Source organism: Pseudorasbora parva, chromosome 12 (genome assembly GCF_024679245.1).
Source record: "Pseudorasbora parva isolate DD20220531a chromosome 12, ASM2467924v1, whole genome shotgun sequence".
NCBI lineage: Eukaryota > Metazoa > Chordata > Actinopteri > Cypriniformes > Gobionidae > Pseudorasbora > Pseudorasbora parva.
The window spans coordinates 4,673,202-4,697,084 of record NC_090183.1 but is presented as its reverse complement, the minus strand read 5'-3'; the positions used below and the strand labels follow the sequence as shown (position 1 = coordinate 4,697,084).

General features: G+C 39.2%; 1 protein-coding gene across 1 annotated transcript in view; it reads left to right on the top strand.

Annotated features, from left to right (window-relative positions):
* The window catches only part of plxna1b (plexin A1b), a 150,535-nt gene that overhangs the window by 119,009 nt on the left and 7,643 nt on the right, over positions 1-23,883 (top strand). Inside the window, exons 16-27 of the mRNA XM_067458837.1 lie at positions 1,354-1,521; positions 2,956-3,049; positions 3,762-3,995; positions 6,081-6,224; positions 8,778-9,012; positions 10,081-10,223; positions 11,077-11,333; positions 13,835-13,901; positions 18,867-19,013; positions 20,002-20,161; positions 21,148-21,251; positions 22,042-22,138. Coding sequence (XP_067314938.1) covers positions 1,354-1,521; positions 2,956-3,049; positions 3,762-3,995; positions 6,081-6,224; positions 8,778-9,012; positions 10,081-10,223; positions 11,077-11,333; positions 13,835-13,901; positions 18,867-19,013; positions 20,002-20,161; positions 21,148-21,251; positions 22,042-22,138 — 1,850 coding nt within the window. The remainder of the gene's footprint in view (positions 1-1,353; positions 1,522-2,955; positions 3,050-3,761; positions 3,996-6,080; positions 6,225-8,777; positions 9,013-10,080; positions 10,224-11,076; positions 11,334-13,834; positions 13,902-18,866; positions 19,014-20,001; positions 20,162-21,147; positions 21,252-22,041; positions 22,139-23,883) is intronic.

The following is a 23,883-nucleotide window of genomic DNA, read 5'->3' as shown; positions in this document are numbered from 1 at the left end:
TGGGTTAATGCAAGTCATTTTATGACTTTATTGTCTCAGGAAGATGTATAATGTAGTATCTTTAAAATAACATTGTCATCAGACAGGAACGGACTGATTTCTTTTAGTTGTCTTAAAGTCTGAAAGCAAACAGAAATGATTGATGGGTTTGTGTTGTCGGAGCCAATCGTGACGACAGTCTTGTCAAAATACATCCAGAACCTGGCAGGTTTAACCAGTGTGTGTTGTGAACACGGTTGCCAAGGCAACACAGCAACTTCACGCACACCTAGAGGAGACTGATCAAACATGGGAACAAACCTTTAGACCGAATCTCATCCTCATCTTATCTGTCACATGACTAAACGTGCCGTCAGACACGCACGTGTTCGTTTGATCAGATTTAAGTCTGTCGTGTTCGCAGCCGTGACTCTGTGATCTTTGAACCTTCAAACCTGATGCAACCTCGTGAAAGTGTGTCGTCTCACACACACACACACACACACACCCTGCGCTCATGCACATGCTCCGCTTCACATGAGTTTGTGCTGCTGCTCTTATTCTCAAATCTAATTCTGCATTAAAACCAGTCAAATTCTGTGTACTTAATTTTATATTTTTTAAATATAGCTCCATGATCAATAAAATGCCCATATGTGCATGAGATACTTATAAATTATTTTATAAATAAAAGTATAAATATTTGACGAAAAATCATAAATAAAAACATATAATGAAATAAATCATCATAAAAGTTACTACATTACTCATAATTATGATTTAGTTATGAGTTCTACGTATGTGTATATGTGCAGAAAATGCTTAAATAAATTACATTGAAAATAAAATGGATAAAAATGAATAAGAAGGAAAATAAATATATCAATAAATATGAAAATTGTATTAAAAAGTAATTAAATAAATCTGCGTAATTAAATAAAAAATAAAATAAATTATGTAATTAAATAAAATATTTAAAAAATAAATAAATTAAAAATTTCAAAAAATAAGAGTATTTTTACAGCACAACACAATTTTTAAATGAAGTAAATATTTACTACATTACTCGCAGCTGTAATTTAATAATTAAATTGCAATCAATTATCTCTGGATGTAACACTCTAAAAAATGCTGAGTTAAAAACAGCCCAAGTTGGGTTGAAAATGGACAAACCCAGAAACCGGGTGGTTTGAATGGGTCCATTCACTGGGTTCAAACAACCCAAACTTCTGGGTTTGTCCATTTTCAACCCAACTTAGGTTGTTTTTAACCCAGCATTTTTGTGCAATATTGTGCAATTTCAGTTTTCTGTAATACGAGTTCTGTAACAGAAGGAAAGCTTAAAGTTCTGCTTGTGTTGTGTGTGTTTGACAGGCGGAGCTCCCGTGAGATTGTGTGTGTGACTCCGGCGGGTTTGGGTTCTGGCGGGACCCCGGTGATGGTGGACATAAACGCAGCCGAGCTCAGAAACCCAGAGGTGAAGTTCAACTACACGGACGACCCCAGCATCCTGAAGATCGAGCCCGACTGGAGCATCGCTAGGTGTGACCTGTTCCTTTAGGTTTAAATCCGTGAGTTAGATGAGAGCGTGTCCACTAGTGGCGATCACAGGTGCTTTAGCTTGAGCGTTTGCAGCTCCGTCTCTGGAGGTTTGAGTAACATCCCATCATAAAACTGATGACAGAGAAAAGCTGCAAACAGACCAGCTCTGAACCGCGAAGTAGCATTTCACATCCACAGGAGAGAGAGAGAGAGAGAGATGTGTGAAGAGAGAGACGCGTTAAACGGGTTCAAGCTCTAGTGTGAGGAGAGAGACCCTGTTCGTTTTTGTGCTTGAAATTGTGGAAATTAGTTTGCAACATTTAAAAGCACTGTTCACATACACAAATAACAGCTGTTTCATCTTCACATGTCTGATGTTTCTTTTATTTCATACAAATCGACCTTATGTGATTAAGGTCGAGTCGACTAGTCGCTGGTGACGTCATTAAAGGGTTTGTTCACCCAAAAATGAAATTTCTTTCATTAATGATTCACCCCAATGTCGTTCCACACCCGTAAGACCTCCATTCATCCTCGGAACAAAGTTTAAGATATTTTATATTTAGTCCGAGGGCTTTCTGTCCTTTGAATGTAAGTGTATGCACACTTTGCTGTCCACGTCCAGAAAGGTAATGAAAAAATCTATAGGCCGTGATCAGCGACGCTTAAAGCGTCATGGCAGAACGGTAACGTTGACTAGTCTGTGCAACAGCATGCTAGTTATACTTACTTAACGTGGGTTTTTATGTTTCTTTACACATTTAAAAAAGTCTTTTACTTATTTTTTAATTCTGAGTATATGCTCTACTGTTCAAAAGTCAGGGATGCATTTATTTGATCAAAAATACAGCAAAAAATGTAATATATAACTAAAACAAAATATTGAAGCTGAATGTTCAGCATCATTCCTCCAGTCTTCAGTGTCACGTGATCCTTCAGAAATCATTCTCATATGATGATTTTCTGCTCAAGAAGCATTTCTGATTATTATTAATGTCAAAAACTGTTGTGCTGCTTCATATTTTTGAGGTAACCTTTCTTTCAGTATGTTTTGATGAATAGAAAGGTCAAAAGAACGGCATTTATTTGAAATAGAAATAAATAAATAATGCTTTTATAGCATTATTAATATCACTTTTGATCCATTTAATGCCTTTTTAAAATAATTTACTTCAGAAATGAATCTTACTGACCCTAAACTTTTGATTGGTAGTGCACTAGATTTTTAAAAGGAGAGGCTTTACCGTCCTTCAGCAGTTCAGTGCGTACTTTTAGTGCACAGAAGTGTTCGAATTGTCATTCAGCCAAAGTCTCCACTGGCTAAAGCGGCTTTCAGGAGGAAATGAAAGTGTTGTGTAAGGTGATGGATGGTTGAGAGGATATCCATGTTTTCTTGAGGTTTACTCTGTTGTTTTGCTCTCTGTTCTCTATTAGTGGTGGAACCCTGTTAACAGTCACTGGCAACAACCTCGCCACCGTCAGAGAGCCGAAGATGAGAGCCAAATACGGCAGCGTCAGTGCCGTCAACGTAAGTGTCTTAACATTGATTCACTGCTGCAGACTGAGCTCACCACTTTATTCTCTCTCGTCATTTTATTCTGTTCATTATTATCTCTCCCTCTTTCTCTCTTTAGGTATTTCCAATAGTTTACCCCCCAAAAAAAGATTTTTCAGTATTTCTACAAAAATATTAAGCACCTTAATGAAAAGAAATATACAAATCATCATATTGGAATGAATTCTGAAGGATCATGTGACACAGAAAACGTAATGATGCTGAAAATTCATATATTTCATTTTAAAATAAATTTTAAAATAAATTAACAGAAAACAATTGAAAATTTTTGATCAAATAAATGCAGCCTTGGTGAGCAGAAGACTATACCTTTACTCTATAGACTAGTTGTATTGGGTTTTTTGGTCTCTTCTGAGCTTAAAAGCAAGAGGAACAGACAAACAAGTGTGTTCAACCGAAGCCCTGTGTTCTTGCACATGTTTTTCTTAGCGCATGTGTGACATTGAATCACCTTTCCCAGTTTAACCTTTAAAATGTTAACGGCTGACGGGATATAGAACATAAAATCTCTATAAAGCCCAGAGAAAGTCCCGTAGGGCGAACGTAACCTTTCCTCCTCCTTGATCTGTTCATCTGAACTGTTTTTCTGTGTCTTCATTTTATTGGCTCTTAAGCAGCGTTAGTGTCTTTAGTAATCCATGATGTTTTCCTCTTTCTCTCACAGAACTGTACCGTGCTGAATAACACCGTGATGGTGTGTCTGGTGCCGTCCGTGGCCGGCTCTGAAAGAGGCTTCTCGGAGGTGGGCAGCGGGCCGGATGAGATCGGGTTCATCATGGATAACGTTCAGGCGCTCCTGGTGGTGAACGAGACCTTCAATTTCTATCCCGATCCTGTTTTTGAACCCTTCGGTCCGTCCATGCAGGAGCTCAAACCTGGTTCTCCTCTGATACTGAAGGTAAGGGTGTGAGAACTCATCGCACTTATACTGTATTTCTTTATTTTTGATGTAATGCTAAACTCTACGGACTTGAAACTGCATAGCAACACCCTGGAAACCACTCACAAACCCTGCCATTGAGCCAGCAGGTTTTGCACAGGAAACACATTTCACTTTTACTTCAAAAAATGTAGTTCATCAAAATGTTGGTGCTGTGGGGTTGAGGTCCTGTCTCTCAGTTCATGCACAGCGTTAAACAATTTCAGAAAAATTGCATGCATCGGATTATCTTCGCAATTCAATTTGACATGCAAAACCTTCTGGGTAATGTGCAATATGAGTTGAGTCTACGTATTAAATGGAGCCCTTCAGTATCACACATCTCTAAATGAAGCATGCAAATATTTATGCATGCTTCTGCCTCGGGTTTTGCCATCCCATAAGCCCCTTGGTCAGAGAGAGGTAGGGTGTGTTGAGTGAAAAAAAAATATATATATATATTTATATTTAACTAATTTATTTTTAGATCCATTTAAGTAATTTAATATTATTAATTATTATCAATTTAAAAAAAATTTGGTCTAATATTTATGCTTTTATTTTATTTCAGCTTTTTTTAAGATTTGCTTAATAGTTTAAGTGAACAGTGCTTCACATGTTTAGATTTCACTTTTGGATTCTGGCTCTTTAACGATTCAAAAGAACAGTAAGATATTATGCTTTAAACGCTCCATTTACTACAGCAGCCATGCCCCAAACCAGGGTTCCTCAAACTCGATCCTAGAGGGCCGCTGTCCTGCAGAGTTAAGCTCCAACCCTGATCAAACACATCTGAGCAAGCTAGACAAGGTATTCAGGATCACTAGAAAATCACAGGAAGGTGTGTTTAGTTAGGGTTGGAGCTAAATTCTGCAGGACTGAGGCCCTTCAGGACTGAGTTTGAGAAACCCTGTCACACCCCAAACTCTCCACCTGCTGCAGTAGCCACGCCCCAAACTCTCCACCTGCTGCAGTAGCCACGCCCCAAACTCACCACTTGTTACTGTAGCCACGCCCCAGACTCTCCACCTGCTGCAGTAGCCACGCCCCAAACTCACCACCTGCTACAGTAGCCTCACCCCAAACTCTCCACTTGCTACTGTAGCCACGCCCCAAACTCACCACTTGTTACTGTAGCCACGCCCCAAACTCTCCACCTGCTGCAGTAGCCACGCCCCAAACTCACCACCTGCTGCAGTAGCCACGCCCCAAACTCACCACCTGCTACAGTAGCCACGCCCCAAACTCGCCACCTGCTACAGTAGCCACACCCCAAACTCTCCACTTGCTACTGTAGCCACGCCCCAAACTCTCCACCTGCTACTGTAGCCACGCCCCAAACTCTCCACTTGTTACTGTAGCCACGCCCCAAACTCTCCACCTGCTGCAGTAGCCACGCCCCAAACTCGCCACCTGCTACAGTAGCCACGCCCCAAACTCTCCACCTGCTGCAGTAGCCACGCCCCAAACTCTCCACCTGCTGCAGTAGCCACGCCCCAAACTCTCCACCTGCTGCAGTAGCCACACCCCAAACTCTCCACCTGCTACAGTAGCCACGCCCCAAACTCTCCACCTGCTACAGTAGCCACGCCCCAAACTCGCCACCTGCTACAGTAGCCACGCCCCAAACTCGCCACCTGCTACAGTAGCCACGCCCCAAACTCTCCACCTGCTACAGTAGCCACGCCCCAAACTCTCCACCTGCTGCAGTAGCCACGCCCCAAACTCGCCACCTGCTGCAGTAACCACGCCCCAAACTCGCACCTGCTACAGTAGCCACACCCCAAACTCTCCACCTCCTACAGTAGCCACGCCCCAAACTCTCCACCTGCCACAGTAGCCACGCCCCAAACTCTCCATCTGCTACAGTAGCCACGCCCCAAACTCTCCACCTGCTGCAGTAGCCACGCCTTAAACTCTCCACCTGCTGTGAACATTTAACTGGGTTAAGAGAATGTAGTTTAACGAAATCTTACTTAGTTCACTGGAGTATTTTAAGATGCTCTTCTGTATATGACAATATGATAAAAAGTAAACATGTTTGTATGTGTGTTTGTGTTTCAGGGCAGAAATCTAATTCCTTCAGCTGCTGGTAACTACAGGTTGAACTACACCGTTCTGATCAGTGACAAACCGTGTGTGTTGACCGTGTCAGAGGCGCAGCTGCTGTGTGACTGGCCAGACGTCACCGGTCAGCATAAAGTCACCGTAAGTGTGTCCGCGTTGTGCATTTCAATGCAGATGTGATTCCCTTCTCTTCTTCTGTCTTACAGCGCTCTGCTCTTTCCCACGACTATCACACCGTCTCGTTTGTGGCTCTTCTTCTCATTCATCTTTTTTCTCCTGCGTTTCAGTGCATGTTTCTCAGCATCAGATTACTGATGGGAGTTTCTGTCGCTGCTCTCTGGGGGTTTGTGTTGTATTTATTTACACTGAGTTTGCAAAGACTGAGAAGCAGATCTGTATTTACATGTAGTCAGTTTCGTCTTTAAATAGCTGTCTTTATTTGCTGAACATGAAGCTCAATTATATTTTATATGGCAGAGTTATTAAAACACCGCTCCCGATGTTTTTTCCCAAGCTGTCTGCTCTCTTTCCGCATGAGACAAGCCTGAAGGCAGAACGCCAGAGACGCTTTGACACACATGTTCGTCCTCGACCTATATATTATGACCCATATCGAAGCTGTGACAGCGAGAGACCGCCGTTTAGCTTGGTATCTTTACCAGTTTACTTATGAATAAAACTTCACACAAGCCCGTTTGACCCCCATTAGCCCGCATTAGTCCACTTAAAATAATAGTCTTGGTTTCTTGTACCATAGTTTTCTTTTTTTATGACCATTTTCCCACTTTCTTTCTGTTTACAATTAAAGTCACCATGAAATTACAATTGACAGTTCTTGTTTTTTATGGAATATTGTAGTTTATTACATATTATTTATCCATGCACATCTTCATTGTTTTTAATTCTTGAATCAGAATAACTTAACCCAGAATAACCCCTCACTCTTGCTGCTTCTCTTCTCTGATGACGAGGGCGGGGCAACCTGTCACTTACATGTGATCCACCAATAGCAAACCACAACCATCCAATCAATTCCCCACAGATAAAATCAAGCCCCGCCCTACATTTGTTTTTGTTCTAGAATCTATTTCATATACATTAGGGAAGAAAAAACTTGCACAACTTCCCTTTCATGCCGACTTTAAACAGACTCTTTCATATGTAAATAACCTCTGTCATGATAGGCTGACCTTTTCGCATATCAAATGAGGAATTTTTTGCGGTTTTGTTTTAATAACTACTCTTTTCGGACTTGTAAAGCACAGACTGCACTTACCTAAAGGACTATTAGGAACACCTGTTCAATTTCTCATTAATGCAATTATCTAATCAACCAATCACATGGCAGTTGCTTCAATGCATTTAGGGGTGTGGTCCTGGTCAAGACAATCTCCTGAACTCCAAACTGAATGTCAGAATGGGATAGAAAGGTGATTTAAGCAATTTTGAGTGTTGCATGATTGTTGGTGCCAGATGGGCCGGTCTGAGTATTTCACAATCTGCTCAGTTACTGAGATTTTCACGCACAACCATTTCTAGGATTTACAAAGAATGGTGTGAAAAGGAAAAAACATCCAGTATGCGGCAGTCCTGTGGACGAAAATGCCTTGTTGATGCTAGAGGTCAGAGGAGAATGGGCCGACTGATTCAAGCTGATAGAAGAGCAACTTTGACTGAAATAACCACTCGTTACAACCGAGGTGTGCAGCAAAGCATTTGTGAAGCCACAACAAGCACAACCTTGAGGCGGATGGGCTACAACAGCAGAAGACCCCACCGGATACCACTCATCTACACTACAAATAGGAAAAAGAGGCGACAATTTGCACAAGCTCACCAAAATTGGACAGACTGGAAAAATGTTGCCTTGTTTGATGAGTCTCGATTTCTGTTGAGACATTGAGATGGTAGAGTCAGAGTTTGGCATAAACAGAATGAGAACATGGATCATCATGCCTTGTTACCACTGTGCAGGCTGGTGGTGGTGGTGTAATGGTGTGGGGGATGTTTTCTTGGCACACTTTAGGCCCTATAGTGCCAGTTGGGCATCGTTTAAATGCCACGGCCTACCTGAGCATTGTTTCTGACCATGTCCATCCCTTTATGACCACCATGTACCCATCCTCTGATGGCTACTTCCAGCAGGATAATGCACCATGTCACAAAGCTCGAATCATTTTAAATTGGTTTCTTGAACATGACAATGAGTTCACTGTACTAAAATGCCCCCCACAGTCACCAGATCTCAACCCAATAGAGCATCTTTGGGATGTGGTGGAACGGGAGCTTCGTGCCCTGGATGTGCATCCCACAAATCTCCATCAACTGTAAGATGCTCTCCTATCAATATGGGCCAACATTTCTAAAGAATGTTTTCAGCACCTTGTTGAATCAATGCCACGTAGAATTAAAGCAGTTCTGAAGGTGAAAGGGGGTCAAACACAGTATTAGTATGGTGTTCCTAATAATCCTTTAGGTGAGTGTATATTATTACATAAGAAAAATTAAATTCCTGTTGTCTGTGCAGTAAGCCCTTTAACACCTGTCAGTCATCATGACGTGCTCAGTGTGTGTGTGTGTGTGTGTGTGTGTGTGTGTGTGTGTGTGTGTGTGTGTGTGTGTGTGTGTGTGTGTGTGTGTGTGTGTGTGTGTGTGTGTGTGTGTTTATGTGTGTGTTTATGTGTGTGTTCGCAGATCCTGGCCGGAGGTTTCCGCTACTCTCCAGGAACTCTGCAGATCTACTCGGACAGCCTGCTAACGCTTCCCGCCATCATCGGGATCGGGGGAGGAGGAGGCCTTCTTCTCCTCGTCATCATCATCATCCTCATCGCCTACAAGCGCAAATCCCGTGACGCGGACCGAACGCTCAAACGCCTGCAGCTGCAGATGCACAACCTGGAGTCCAGAGTCGCCCTGGAGTGCAAAGAGGGTAAACCAGCTGTCATTTCAGTACACTTTCTTTCGCTCTTTCACACTTTCTATCATGCTTTCTCACTTTTTCTTTTGTGCTTTCACACATTCTTTCGCCCTTTTGTTCATTTGCGCTTTCGGCTTTAACACTTTCATACTTTTTTCATGATTTCTTTCACTTTCTTACCTCTCTGTCTTTCATGCTTTTTTGGTGATTTCTTTTTCACTTTCTTTTTTGCTTTTGCTCTCTTTTTTCACTCTTTTCACTTTCAAGCTTTCTTTCACACTTTCACTCTCATTCATTTACATTTTTTTCTACTCTTTTCTACTTTTCATGCTTTTTGATGTTTTCTTTGTGCTTTTTTTTATCTTTTAAGCATTTTCACATTTTCTTTTGCAATCTTTTATTGTGCTTTCTTTCGCTCGTTCACTCCTTTGCTCTCATTTTTGCTGGTACTTTCATTTATTCAAGCTTTCTTTCTTCTGCACTTCCTTTCACACTTTTTTTCATGTTTTATTTGGCTCTTTGTTCTTTTTTTATTCCTTATCCGTTCTCTTTCGTTAATTTGTTTGTTCTCTACATATCATCACTCCTTCAATGTTTTTCATTTGCTTTTCTAGTTTTATTTAGTCTTTCTCTTCCGTTTGCTCGTCGCCATCTCTCTGTTTCTCTCTTTCTGATTGGCTTTGTTTTCTCTGGTCTTCTGTTAGCGATGACCTCATGATGCACACATCATTTATCATACACACGCGCACTGAACGCCCGTCTCATTGCCTCCGCGGTCACAAGGGCGTGAGACGAGTCGCCCATTATCTGTCTCTGTCGGGCTCGAGGTGACGACCTTGTCTGTCTCCAGACTTGGAGAGAGGGATGAGGACAGGAAAGAGAGGATAAAAAAGATGGATAGCAGGAGGTGAGAGTGACAAGTCACTGATAAGTGATGAGACGTCCTCCAGGATGAATAAAAATAGGGGATAAATAACCGCAACATCAGATTGATTAGGCCCGCGACAGCTGCAGCAGACTGGATCGGAAGTGCTTGCAATGACACAGAGATTCACCGTTTCTCTGACTCTCTGTTTCCAGCGTTTGCGGAGCTACAGACTGATATCCATGAGTTGACTCAGGATCTGGATGGAGCTGGAATCCCGTTCCTGGATTACCGCACTTATGCCATGAGAGTGCTTTTCCCTGGAATAGAGGACCATCCGGTGCTGAAGGAGATGGAGGTACATGCTGACAGATTTAACCCAGGCTAATGTTAGACCAGAGGACAACTAACCCCAGACTAAACTTTCTCCTAAGGTTTATTCTCCACTACTGTCACCTGATGTAGTTTGGGTTTCTTGCCACTGTCGCCTTTGGCTTGCTTAGTTGGGGTTTAAAAGACACATTCAGTAATAGTAACGATTTGATAATGACTATTAAATGAGAACAAAACTTGAACTGTATTGATCTGAATAATGACACTATTGTCTTCTGTTGAGATGCTTTACAGCTGAATTGGAATTTGCTTTATAATTGAAAAACTTTGCAAAAAAAAATATTAGCAATTTTTTATTATTGTTTTTGTTATTTACCCCAATCTATTTATTTATTTAATTAATATTATTTGTGTACATTAACCCATTTTATTATTATTATTATTATTATTATTATTATAGTTTATTTATTTGTTTACCTTAACCCTTGTATTATTTATATATTGATTTTATTTATCCTAACCAATTTTTTATCATTTGTAAAAAAAAAAATATATCCCAAACCATTTATTATTATTTTTATTATTTATTTACCTTAACATTTATTGTTGTTATTATTTTTGTTATTATATATATATATATATATATATATATATATATATATATATATATATATATATATATATATATATATATATATATATATATATAATTTTTATTTTTTATGGACTGTTATTAAACTGAACTGAATTGAGCTCAATAGTGACATTTTTGTCTTCTGCAGAGCCGAAAAGCTGTTTTGAAGCAATCTGTATGGTATAAATTGCTATATAAATAAATGTGCCTTGACTTGACGTTTTCTCGCCTCTGTCTCTCTCAGGTGCCGGCGAATGTGGAGAAGGCTTTGACGCTGTTTGGGCAGCTCTTGAATAAGAAGCACTTCCTGCTGACGTTCATCCGGACGTTAGAGGCTCAGCGCTCGTTCTCCATGCGTGACCGCGGGAACGTGGCGTCTCTCATCATGAGCGCCCTGCAGGGTGAGATGGAGTACGCCACCGGTGTCCTGAAACAGCTGCTGTCCGACCTCATCGACAAGAACCTGGAGAGCAAGAACCACCCCAAACTCCTGCTGCGACGGTACGCCATCTTACTTCACGCTCAAGTTCCCATGTGGCACCTGTTTGGTACATGGTGTTAATGGACTTTGTGAGTTTGACTTATAGAGGTCAGATTTTTTCTCTCGTCGCTCATTCGCTCTCCATCCCCCCCGTTTCCTGGCTTTGCCCTTTCGTGGCCGTCTGTGGTTCATCCCTCTGTTTCTGTCAGATGATATTACACACCTGAACACACATACGTTCCCTGCGGAGCGTGAGGGTGGAGCGCTGTGGGAGATGAAGCTCCAGGAGGAGATGTGACATGACCAGCAGAGATGTGATGAGAGACTGAGTCGGAGGAGTTTATGACTTTAGTCTAGAACATGTCAGTCTTTCATCAGTATCAAAAAAACAAATCAACGATTTCCGAAATGGCTTCAGTGTTTCATCTGCAGTACCTACAGCTCTCACCATCTCAAGCCCTTCACTTTGGCTTTATTTACCATGAAGATATAAAGACTAATCTAACCATAGCATGTCACAGGACAATTATCCAAAATTAAAGTCTTTTCATTTGGACCATTAAGATTTATGCATGACAATTCATGCTGATTACAGCAGAAATTAGTGGTTTGCTTAATCAGATAATTTAGAAATATATAAAATAAATGCTATTTTGATGTACAGTATCTGTACCATTACAGTTATGAGAATTTGTAGAATTGTCTTTAAAATACTGTTAATATAGTTATTGTCATGAAAAAATGCCAAAAAAGCCCAATGGTTCTAAACAGGCTCAATTTTCTTTAAACAAAATATAACAAAATATAATTTTTTATTTAAAATAAAATATATTATTTTATCATTAACCTAAATATTTTTATTGAACTTATCCCATTCTTATTTTTATTAATTGTATCATTTATTCATACTATTATTTGTTTATTTATTTAGCTTAACTATTTATTATGTTTGATTATTTGTTTGCCTTATACCATTTACAATTATTTATTTATTTATTTCACGTAACCATTTATCAATATTTTTTGCTTATCATTATTTAGCGTAACCCATTTTTATTATCATCCTAATTATTATTATTATTTTGCTTAACAATTTATATTATTTGTTTGTTTATTTATTTAGCTTAACCATTATTTATTTGTTTTGCTTAATTTGTGATTATTTATTTGATTATTTGTTTATCCTATCCCATTTATTATTATTTATTTATTTATTTTGTTAAACATTTATTATTTAACCTATTTTTGTTATTATTATTATTATTATTATTATTATTATTATTATTATTATTATTTTGCTTAGCCATTATACATTTATTTTGCTTAATATATTATTTATTTGATTATTTATCCTATCCCATTTATTATTATCATTATTATTAGTTATTTGTTTACTTTGTTAAACGTTTTATTATTTGTTTATTTATTTAGGCTAACCCGTTTATTATTGTTATTATTTTGCTTAACCATTTTAATTTTTTGTTTATTCATTTAGCTTAACCCATTTTTAATTATCATCATCATTATTATTATAATTTGGTAAATTAAATTATGAACAGGTCATATTTTATTCATGCGTGTCAACAGTATCTCCCTCTTGAAGTTGACACTGTCAGAAAGGATCATTCTGTCGTACTGATCTCTCGTCTTCAGAGTGATTTTGCTCCGCTGCAGCTTCTCGGTTTCTCTTCTCCTCTCCTCTTTGACATGACAAACATCACCTAAAGATGAAATAAATGTGAGCAGTCAAATCTCAATCTTTCACCCCTCCGGAAACATTTCCAGCACAATGTTCTCATTTTTTTAATAACTCCTCACAGTCTGTTTCACGTTGAGCTCTCGTACCTTATCATTCTCCTCTGCATCTGTCTTGGCATCAGAACGAGTGAATAATACAGCAGAGGTGGTAAAAACAAACATATTCCACCAGATTCCTCATCTACGCCTCCTCTCGCACGCCGTGAGCAGATTAGTGCTAATAAGGTCCGTTAATTACCAAGCCGTGTAATTAGCCTCATTCCGAGGGACTTTTTTCGTAGGGTTGTTATTGTACGCCAGGTTTCGGTTTAATGACAGAAGATACCAAATATTTTTAATTGGTGTTTTTTTAATGAAGTTTAGGGGTTTGCTTTGCGAGGGAAGAGCGCTTTGGTTTGTTATTAATGCTAAATTATTAGCGTTTGTGCTTTGCGCTCGGGTCCTTTGAAGGTTTTTCCCCGAGCTGCGTTCACCGCTGCTGGTGAAATAATTCGGCCGCGGCACTTTGATGTCAAATGGGAGTTTAATAGAACACACACACACACACACACACACACACACACACACACACACACACACACCCCTAAACAAAAAAAAAGATGTTGGTTATCAGAATGGCTGTTTTTCTTGTTGTGAGGATTGGGAAATTGAGGAATGAAGAAGCCTTCAAAGCATCTCTCTGCTCTTAAAGGTTCCCTCTGGGACTCCGGCGCCCAAGTAAATAAATCCTTGACATTTATTTTTTACTCTGTTTCCCCCTCAGGACTGAATCTGTGGCAGAGAAGATGCTAACAAACTGGTTTACTTTCCTCCTTTACAAGTTTCTTAAGGTAAGTAGAAGGAACTGGAATGAATGACTATTTACGTGAGTCTTGAGTGATGTGACTCACTATATAACGATAGCTTAATCAGCTAAAGATGGTTTGCTGCTCTTCTGCTGGTCAGTCTGGTCTGGTTTACAGGGTTTAGTGAGGTTTTGGACAATTGTCAGTCCTTCAGGCTGAGAAACCAACTAAAGCCTACAAAATTGTTGACGGATTGTTGTTTTTAGTTGCCCTATTTCCATATTCGCACCAAAATAGAAGTACACATTATGATGATCATTAAATATTTTAGATAGACTACTGTTCAAATGATTTTTAGGAGAGAAATTAACACTTTTAACATTGATCACACGCCACCGTCAATGTATGATGTTACAAAATATTTCTGTTTAACATGAATACTATTTTTTTTAACCTTCTATTCATCAAATAATTCTAGAAAAATGATTCAGTTTCCACTAAAACTGTTTTCAACATTGATAATCATCATAAGTGTTTCTTCAGCATTCATATCAGAATGATTTCTGAAAGATCGTGTGACACTGAAGACTGGAGTAATGATGCTGAAAATACAGCTTTGATCACAGGAATAAATTACATTTTACAATATATTCACATAGAAAAGTTATTTTAAATTGTAATAATATTTCAAATATTTCAGGAACCTAAAAATACTTGGTTTCTTTTTTGGCATGGAAAAATATCGTCCAAAGGAAATCTTCATCAACTGACAGTTATTTAATGAATATGACTGAAACCCGCAAACCACTTCAGGCAGGTTTAAGCCGGTTTTAAACAGTGTCCTGAGAGCTAATTAATAAATGCAAAGATTTTGGATTTAATATTTAAACTAAAGTGCAGACACACACAGTCTACCGTCTGTACCAACATCATGTTGCTCTCGCTGTGACAATGTGGCTTTGTTTATGGCTGCATCTCGAGATTTAGATACAAGACAAACAGATGTACTTTATCAGTCCCCCTGGGGAAGTTCCTTATTACAATCTTTAAAAACCTGCATTAATATAAAGCGCTTCCATGAACTGAAGTGAGAGTCGTTGCCTCTATCAGACTCTGTGTTTGTGTGTCGTCTCCTGCTGCTCATTAACAGCTGTGTGTTTAATTATCCCCTGTGCTAATGAGCCCAGCGTGGCAGGGCCAGCATATGGATGGGCCGAACCTTCACGCTACGGGTCCCAGTGAGGGACACAAGAGACAACAAACATCCAGCAGGAGTCATGGGCGGCTGTTTGTCGTTCAGTGTTTTCACCTGAGAGCGTGAGCTCTGCTGATTAAAGTTGTCTGAGTCTTACACAGTTTAATTACTTTGGGTAATTAGCCGTGAGCTTTTAAGACTGCTTGAAGTGGTGTTCATTTAAAGAGGAGCTTCTCTTCTTTTTTCAGTGTTCATCTCTCTTTAAAGCTCTGAAAAAGCACACAGTCCTGGTTGAGTTAGTTAGTAGTGTGTTAAGACTTGCAGTTATAGTAAGTGGCGGGATATTTCCCAAACACCCTCAAAGCACTTGACCAATCACAACACTGCTCCAGTCCACCAATCAGAGCACAGTGTGCTTTTCAGAAGGAGGCGCTTCATAGAGTCAGGAACTAAACAGAGCGTTACCAAAGTCCCTTTGAGACAAGTCATTTCACTCGGCAGCCATCTTTGAAACACCTCTCGGGCAATTTCAGCTCCTATCTATTTAAACTTGGAAAACATAAAATTATCCAAAACTGTTCACCAAGCTAAGAATCAAATTTCATATCCTTGAAATCACCAATGAAATCTGACAACAACGGTCTCATAAATTTTGTTTCTAAAGGCTCGAATCATGACAAAAATTTGCATTTTTCAGCAGCCAGGACAAAGCTAATGCACATGCTCAATCCTAAATGTGCGTCTCAGAACACTGTCTCTTTCTAAAGCAACTGCAATGACGTGATGACTTTACAAATCAACGACTGGCTCTTTCATTTAGAAGGCGAGGCTTATTCGCCATGTTGGCCGTTGCACTCTCTCCCATTCATAAGTAATTGGAGTGTATATATTAAGTCTTTGGCATTACTGACAGACTGGGAAGAGAATATGGGGAAAATGTGTTTTTTTAACATTCAAGCATGAAATTTGACTCTAGCAGAGCCCAAAAAACAATCAAGACTTTGTAAATGGGCATAAAATGGTCTCTTTAATATTAATAATGTTGCTTGGTTTCAAATTGGTCTCCTGAATACACTCCCTTTCTGCCATTGGTCAGTCAAAAAACAATAATCCCACCTTCAAACTCTCACCATTAGTTGAATCAGATGTCAAACAAACAAATCAATTTAAAAAATCCCTCTGCATATTAAGCTGGAACACAAGAAGGTATTTTTTTTTCTTTTTTTTTAAATCACACATCACCTTTAAGAAAGTAAAATGTTATCTTTAAAGCCTTGTGCACTGATCTTGTGGTTTGTTCTGCGTTTTCATTTGGGAACATTTGCGTCTGGCATTAGAGACAAACTCTCAGGAGACTGATAGAACGAAGATGATGATCAAATTAGCGCCGAGACGAGAAGAGCAGCAGTTGTGAATGATGAAAGCCAGAGAATGTGTGTAGGAGGAAGAGACCGAGTAAAACGGAAAGAGAGAGAGAGGCGTGTGATTGGCTGTTTGACACCTATCACGCTCTGAAGTGTTTCTCCAGCTCTCTCCTCCACAGTCATTAGCCTTCTATTAACCCTCCATCGCTCGTCTGTTCGCCTCGGGTCTGTTCACGCACCCCGCCGCTCATTTCCACGTCTAAACAGCCGTTTTTCCCCGGCTGACGCTCCTGGGAGTCACAGGATTCTGTGTTTTGTCTTATTTATGTTTTGTAGGAGTTGAACATTATCTCTTCAAGACATTAGAGTTAGAAACGAGCCGTTTGATTGTGTTTTTACTCTCGTTCAAGTGATCAATGACTATGAGTGTCAGTCCAGTTAAATCGGTAATATTACTGAATGTGGTTGTTTTAGATGAGTGAAATAGTGAGTGTGGTCAACTATAAAAATGCCAGAGAACAGAAACATCACTGATTCAGAAGTTATTGAACTATATAATGAAATAGATCAAATTAGTGATTTTATTTTTATTGGTGAGATAGTGGCTGGAGTAGATGTGCAACATCATGACTTGCACTCATTTCAGGGTGACATGAGATGATTTTGAGAGAGGAGGAGTGCTGTGAAATGGGCAGAATGAGAGCGACAGGTACAAGTACAAATATATCCACAAGTGTCAATCACTGAGCAAAGTGGAGAAAATGACCGCTATTGGCGAAATTGGAAGAATAGATGCTGCAGACACAGTTATCCAATGGTAGAAAACTTCCTTGATCACACAGTTATAGAGACACTTTAGTTATACAACCCGCAGGACCAGAAATTGATGCCATTTTGGGACATGTCCTCAGATTGTCCTGCTGTCCACATTTTTCAAGACTTTTTTTCCAAACCCCAATTTTTATATAAACTGGGCTCTGTTTGACATAGACATGGAACGTCCATTGGTACATGAACAATCATTTATTCATGCATGATTTATGCACTACTACATACATTAATATCTTATGAATCATCAGGAACTAACAGGAGTTCAAAGTCTTTCATTCATGACTTCATGGATGAACAGCACCTTAACTAAAACATTAACTAAGATGGGTAGATCATCATGAATAATGGTGTATTACGCACGATCATGATGCTTTCTATGTTCACAAAAAACATTGGTCTAACTCTAATTTATGCATGTAAGAATACTTGAAATGATGTTTTATTTATTTTATTTATCTGGAGGAGCACATTCAGATAATTAACCTAATTAATAGGCTACTCTGGGTTCGAGTGCTCGGAGCCCTTCCCCCCGGACAGCACGCCAAATACGCATAACCTTTACTTAATGTAGCTAATGTAAGTGTGAACTCGTGGATTATTAAAGGAATACACAAAAAACCATATTACCTTATGCATGCATAGGCTAGACCAGTATATCTATGAATGTGATTAACTAAAGTTTTTCATTAATCAGGATCTCTGAGTTAAGCATGTTCATGTCTTCTTCATAGTAGCGTAAAGGTAAATGGTAAGATTGGCCAATCACAGCACATAGCACATGAATTCTGTTGACATTATAATACAGTAGTCATCATTAAATAAGCATTGGCTTCTAATGATTTCATTATGTGTGTGGCCCCTCATCTAAAGTGGTGACTTGGTCCTTTGAAACACTGAACAATGTGTTATTAAGGATGGCATAATTGTGAAATTACATAAATTAATGCTTTTTTCATGCATGAATTCATGATGATCCATGTACCATAATCACAGCTTTATCCTTTTTTTGTGAACATAGAAAGCATCATGATCATGCCTAATAATACACCATTATTCGTGATGATGTACCCATCTTAGTTAATGTTTTAGTTAAGGTGCTGTTCATCCATGAAGTCATGAATGAAAGACTTTGAACTCCTGTTAAGATTCATGAGATATTAATGCACGTATTAATGCAAAAGTCATGCAATAATTAATGCTAGAATTCATGATAATTCATGTATCCTTACCGTAAAGTGTTACCCATACAATTTTAAATATTCATGAATGAAGGAATCTCATGTTGTGTAAATTCCATGATGATCAGCCATTTGCTATTTACTGCTGAGTAACTCTCAAAATGGCACGGTGCTTTTACCAGGATGAAATGGAGAAACTGAAGGGAATTAATTTACCTCATACAGTCCTGATTCATAAGCAAAAGCATGACTTGCCTTGTTATAGCTCCTCCTACAGGTCAGACAGGTGTGTATGTGTTAGTTATTTGGGACTATTTTAGGACAAGAACATTTCTGTTATTTGACCCTTGAATATAAAAGTGCCTTGCTTTGAGTGCGTGTCTTCATGTGTTTATTCTGAGGTCTAATCTCACCCTCTATTATCTTTCGTGTGTGTGTTCAGGAGTGTGCAGGCGAGCCTCTCTTCATGCTGTATTGTGCTATAAAGCAGCAGATGGAAAAAGGGCCCATAGACGCCATCACCGGAGAGGCCAGATACTCCCTCAGCGAGGACAAACTCATCCGACAGCAGATCGACTACAAAACGCTGGTCAGTCCCGCTCAGTTCCTACTCAAAATAAACAAGATGCTTCTAAATGCGTCAGAAGCTCTGACAGAATCTTGTCATAGTTGTCAGTATGGCTTGTTATAAGTGTTAAAGTGCCTCTATTATGCTTTTCGGATATCTTTCATGTAGTGTGTAATGCTGTGAAAGGTCTGCAAACTTTTAAAGATAAGTGAAAAAAAGTGAACTGCCTGATTCATCAGTAATTCCACTCTCACCTCCAGCTGATCCTATGAATGTTGTAACTAAATTGCATAATGCTCTTCATTGGCTGAGCATCGTCCACTTTGCCCCGCCCTCAAACACTGTAGTTGTCGCTTAGACTGGAAGAGTTTGGTTCGTGTCGTTCATGTGGAGAAGACGCTGTTTTCTGCTGACAAAGCAAATCCACTGATGAGATTGATACGGTAAAACCAACGCCATCGGTACTGTTCGTATCACTGTAGCTGCGTCTCATTTCGAAGGTTGCGTCCTCCAGAGGTCACATTTGAAGGCTTCATGTTATCGAGGTAGTCTCATTTAAGAAAAGTAACTGTTAGAAATAAGAAGTTACAGTATTTTACACCTCACGGGGAATAACAGTCTGTTTTATTACCGTTAATTTTCTTAAATAAGACACCCTTGATGACGTACGCAGCCTTCCAAATGACACGCAGCTGTGTGTTGTTGAGGAAGAGCTGAGATTCTGAGATTCAGATATGATAATGAGCGTTTGGTTTCCAACTAATCACAACAGACTGGGCCATCTGACCAATCAGAGCAGAGCAGCTCTCAGAAAGGCGGGGTTTAGAGAGACTGAATCCTTGATGGAACCATTTCAGACACTGAGAGAAAAGAGCTGATGCTGTACAGTACAGTATATAATGAGAAAATAGCTTAAAATAGCTTAATAGGGGTGTTTTAAACAGTATAATTTTATTCAGCTTGTTTCAGATTTGTATTTAATTCTCTGTTGTGTTTGCTGTGGTCTCAGACGCTGCACTGCATTAACCCAGAGAATGAGAACAACGCGGAGGTCACCGTTAAATGCCTGAACTGCGACACCATCACACAGGTCAAAGAGAAACTGCTGGACGCTGTGTTTAAAGGCACTCCGTACTCACAGCGGCCGAAAGTCGGAGACATGGACCTCGGTATGAAAATGAGCGCTGGAAAATGAAGCTGGTTTATTGTTTTTAGAATGTGGTCTATCAACAAGTTGCTCAACCAGGTTGACTTTAACCCCACCAGCAGAGGTGGACAAAGTACACAACTTCATTACTTGAGTAAAAGTAAAAGTACTGCTGGTCAAATATTACTCTGTTAAAAATGAAAGTTGTAAAAAAAGATTTTTACTTTAGTAAAAGTACAGAAGTATTTGTTTTCAAAAGTACTTAAGTATCAAAAGTAAATTTCTTTTATGTCAACGCATTATTTTATTGTTGTTGTATGAATGTAAACTATGCCATGGTTTAAGCCAGTCATTGATGGTCCATTCGACATATTAGCAACTGATTTGAACTAACTGAAATACTTGTATAAAAGTTACAAAGCCCTTTACAAAGCTGCTGTCATTTTAAGGCCGAATGCACAGATCATATACACTGATCCACATCTGATATTCTCCCAACTGTTTCCATTCACTTAAGACAATCGACTTTATTTGTGTGAATACTTGCCAAAATCCACATTTTGGCATCCGTTTACTTCCATTTTGCTATAAGTGTTCAAAAAACGCTGGGAAATCATTGAACTTCACGTGACTCTACAAGAGTGATTCCTGATAGGCTTTCTGCAAAAACCCAAACATCTTTTAAAGAAGAAAAAATCACCCACTGACTTTCAAAGCTTTTACAGAAACGACTTTCGACTTCAAGGACCTTGATAGAAATGTAGTGGAGTAAAAAGTGCGATATTTGTCTTTCAAATGTAGTGAAGTAAAAGTCATACGTTTCCAGAAAATATAATACTCAAGTAAAGTACAGCTACTCAAAAAGTGTACTTAAGTACAGTACTCAAGTAAATGTGCTTAGTTACTGTCCACCTCTGCCCACCAACAAATGATCATGAATAACCAGCTAAATGTGTTGAAAGCTGTGCATAAAATGATTTTCTTGCTCGTGTGTGTTCCTCTGATCAGAGTGGCGGCAGGGTCGCATTGCTCGCATCATTCTCCAGGACGAGGACGTCACCACTAAGATCGACAACGACTGGAAACGTCTCAACACACTGGCACACTATCAGGTAACCGCAGCGGCCTCTGCACATCTTCTGCCAGGTTACTATGGCAACACCTCTACACCCCGCTGCCCAGTAACCATGGCAACCCCTCAGCAGGTTACTTGGTGACAATTGAAGCATTTTAACACATAGCGCACGGTCCGGTAACCATAGCAACACTTCACAAAACATAACTGCTAAAGCAGTGTTGATCAGGAGAGATGCACTGATACAGATATTGATAACTCATCATTATTCTTGTTTTGGCTGATGAATGACATAAATATGTGTTCACAAAAACTCTTGTTTATCTTTACAAATGTATAAATTGAATAGAATAATTTTACATTTTATGTTAACAAATTAAAATAAAATTTACTTGTTCATCTTTGCAAAACGTTACAATATAGAATGCATTTAGAATGTATGGCTTATTACAGATATGATGAGCTCTAGAATTTAGAATGTAGAATTTTACATATTTTCAAATGTACACATTTAAAATTGAAGAATTTTACATTTTCATGCTTACATAATTGTACTTTTTACAAACTAGATCTGTACATGTTCGCCTTTACGAAATCAGTTTTAAAATGTAGGATTTATTATTCTGATATGATGAATCTAACTATAAGTCACAAAACAGCTCTAGAATTTAGAATCTTTAAAAGTTTACATGGAAGAATTTCACTTTTTCATGTTCTCACTAGCTTGATCAGATTGATGCAGATATTGGCCAGTGTTGATCGTCTGATGTGTTTGTGTCAGTAATAGACAGCATCAGTGTCAATCTGTCTCTCTCTCTGTTGTCTAGGTAACAGATGGGTCAGCGATCGCATTGGTCCCTAAACAAAACTCCGCCTACAACATCTCCAACTCCTCGACTTTCACCAAATCCCTCAGCAGATACGGTGAGAGAGTCTCTCTAGTGCTGTATAAAATCAGAGCTCACTGCTTCCCGGATGGCTGTGAGGGATGCACTGGCCATGTTTTCAATGGCATCTGCTGGGAAAAGCCGTATAAAGCACCTAGAGCTCTTATTTTTCACAGCTCATATTTTATTTTATTTTGTCTACGGAAATTTCTCTGAATGGTATTTTGGATTGTTTCGTCAGCAGAACAATCCAAAAACACATGAAATAACCATACAGCCCACTGAAGAGACGTATGTCTATCCCTCACTGCCCTTTCGTTCCTGTTAAAAGTCACAGATAGCGCTGATGTGAATAAGGTCTATACCAGTGTATAGCTTTTATTGGTATATTTTCAGTTTTTAAGTTGGTCATTTTTTAAGTGCTTTTGTAATTTTCATCAGTTTTTCTTTTTTATTACATTTTTAGCACATTTTTTATTTCAGTTTTAGTCATTTTAATACTTCAGGCCTTATCATACGCCAGGTGCAATGCGGTGCCAGGCACGACGCAAGTGTTTTTTGCTGGTTTCAGCCTAACTCAGTTATCATTTTCACATCCAGCACCACGTTGTTTAAATGGCAAATGCACTCCTGCACATCTCTACACCCATGGGCGTCCTGGTGTAAAAACAAGGTGTGTTGTGTTCAGATGCATTGTTGGCGCGTTGCTATTTGAGGAAATGAAAACGACTGCGCTCTTGACCAACTGAAACCTGTTCTAAAGTCAATAGTGCAGTATTTTTGTTTGTTTTTTTGCATTTGTAATATGCATCTATATGCGGGAACACAACGTGCTTATTACACACAAAGCAACACAAACGTGCCAAATATTAAAGGTCCCGTTCTTCGCGTGTTTTCAAAGCTTTGATTATGTTTACAGTGTGCAATATAACATGAGTTCATGTTTCGCGTGTAAAAAAACACAGTATTTTTCACACAATTTACTTATCTGTACAGCGCTGTTTTCTCTGTCCTAAAAACGGCCTGATGATTTCCTTGTTCTATGAAGTCCCTCCTTCAGAAAGACGTAACGAGTTCTGATTGGGCAGCGCTTCCCGTGTTGTGATTGGACAGCAGCTTAGTGCACTTTGCCCGGAAAGATCCCGTCTCTTACCATAACGGGGAGATGCAAGCGCTGAATGCGCGCTCTTCTCCACGTGGGAGAGCAACAACACCACGCCCCCTATTTTGCGTGTTCTTGTGGGTGGAGGGTTAGTCAACAAACGGTTCTAGTGACGTCATTCCTGAAGGAAGTGCAGCGGTGTAGTCCAAACCGGCCGTTCGCTGTAGGCTTTGAAAGGGAACTTCTGTTAAATAAAATATCTCGCACCTCACTTTGAGCTTTATAATTTTACAGGTATTATTTATGCTCTAACAGCAACATTACACACTAACTAAAGTTTGAAAGATGGAATTGCGAAGAACGGGACCTTTAAAAAAAGGTTGTTTTTTCAGGGTTTTTTTCCAATTTAAAAATGTATGCTGTATTATTGTTTACATAAAGATAAAAATGCCTACATGTTATAATAGATAGCCATTGCATGTGCAGTAATGACAAATGAAATTGGCTACTTATTTAACCAATCGTGGAAATGCACACAAGTATTTAAACTGACTCGTGAAGTTGAGGGTGTCTATAGTCCGCCACGTAAATAGCGAATCCCCCATGGTGCAAGCGCACCTGGCTCTTAAAGGGAATAGGAGCTGAGTCTCTGAATGGTTTATTGCACATTACGCCCAAAA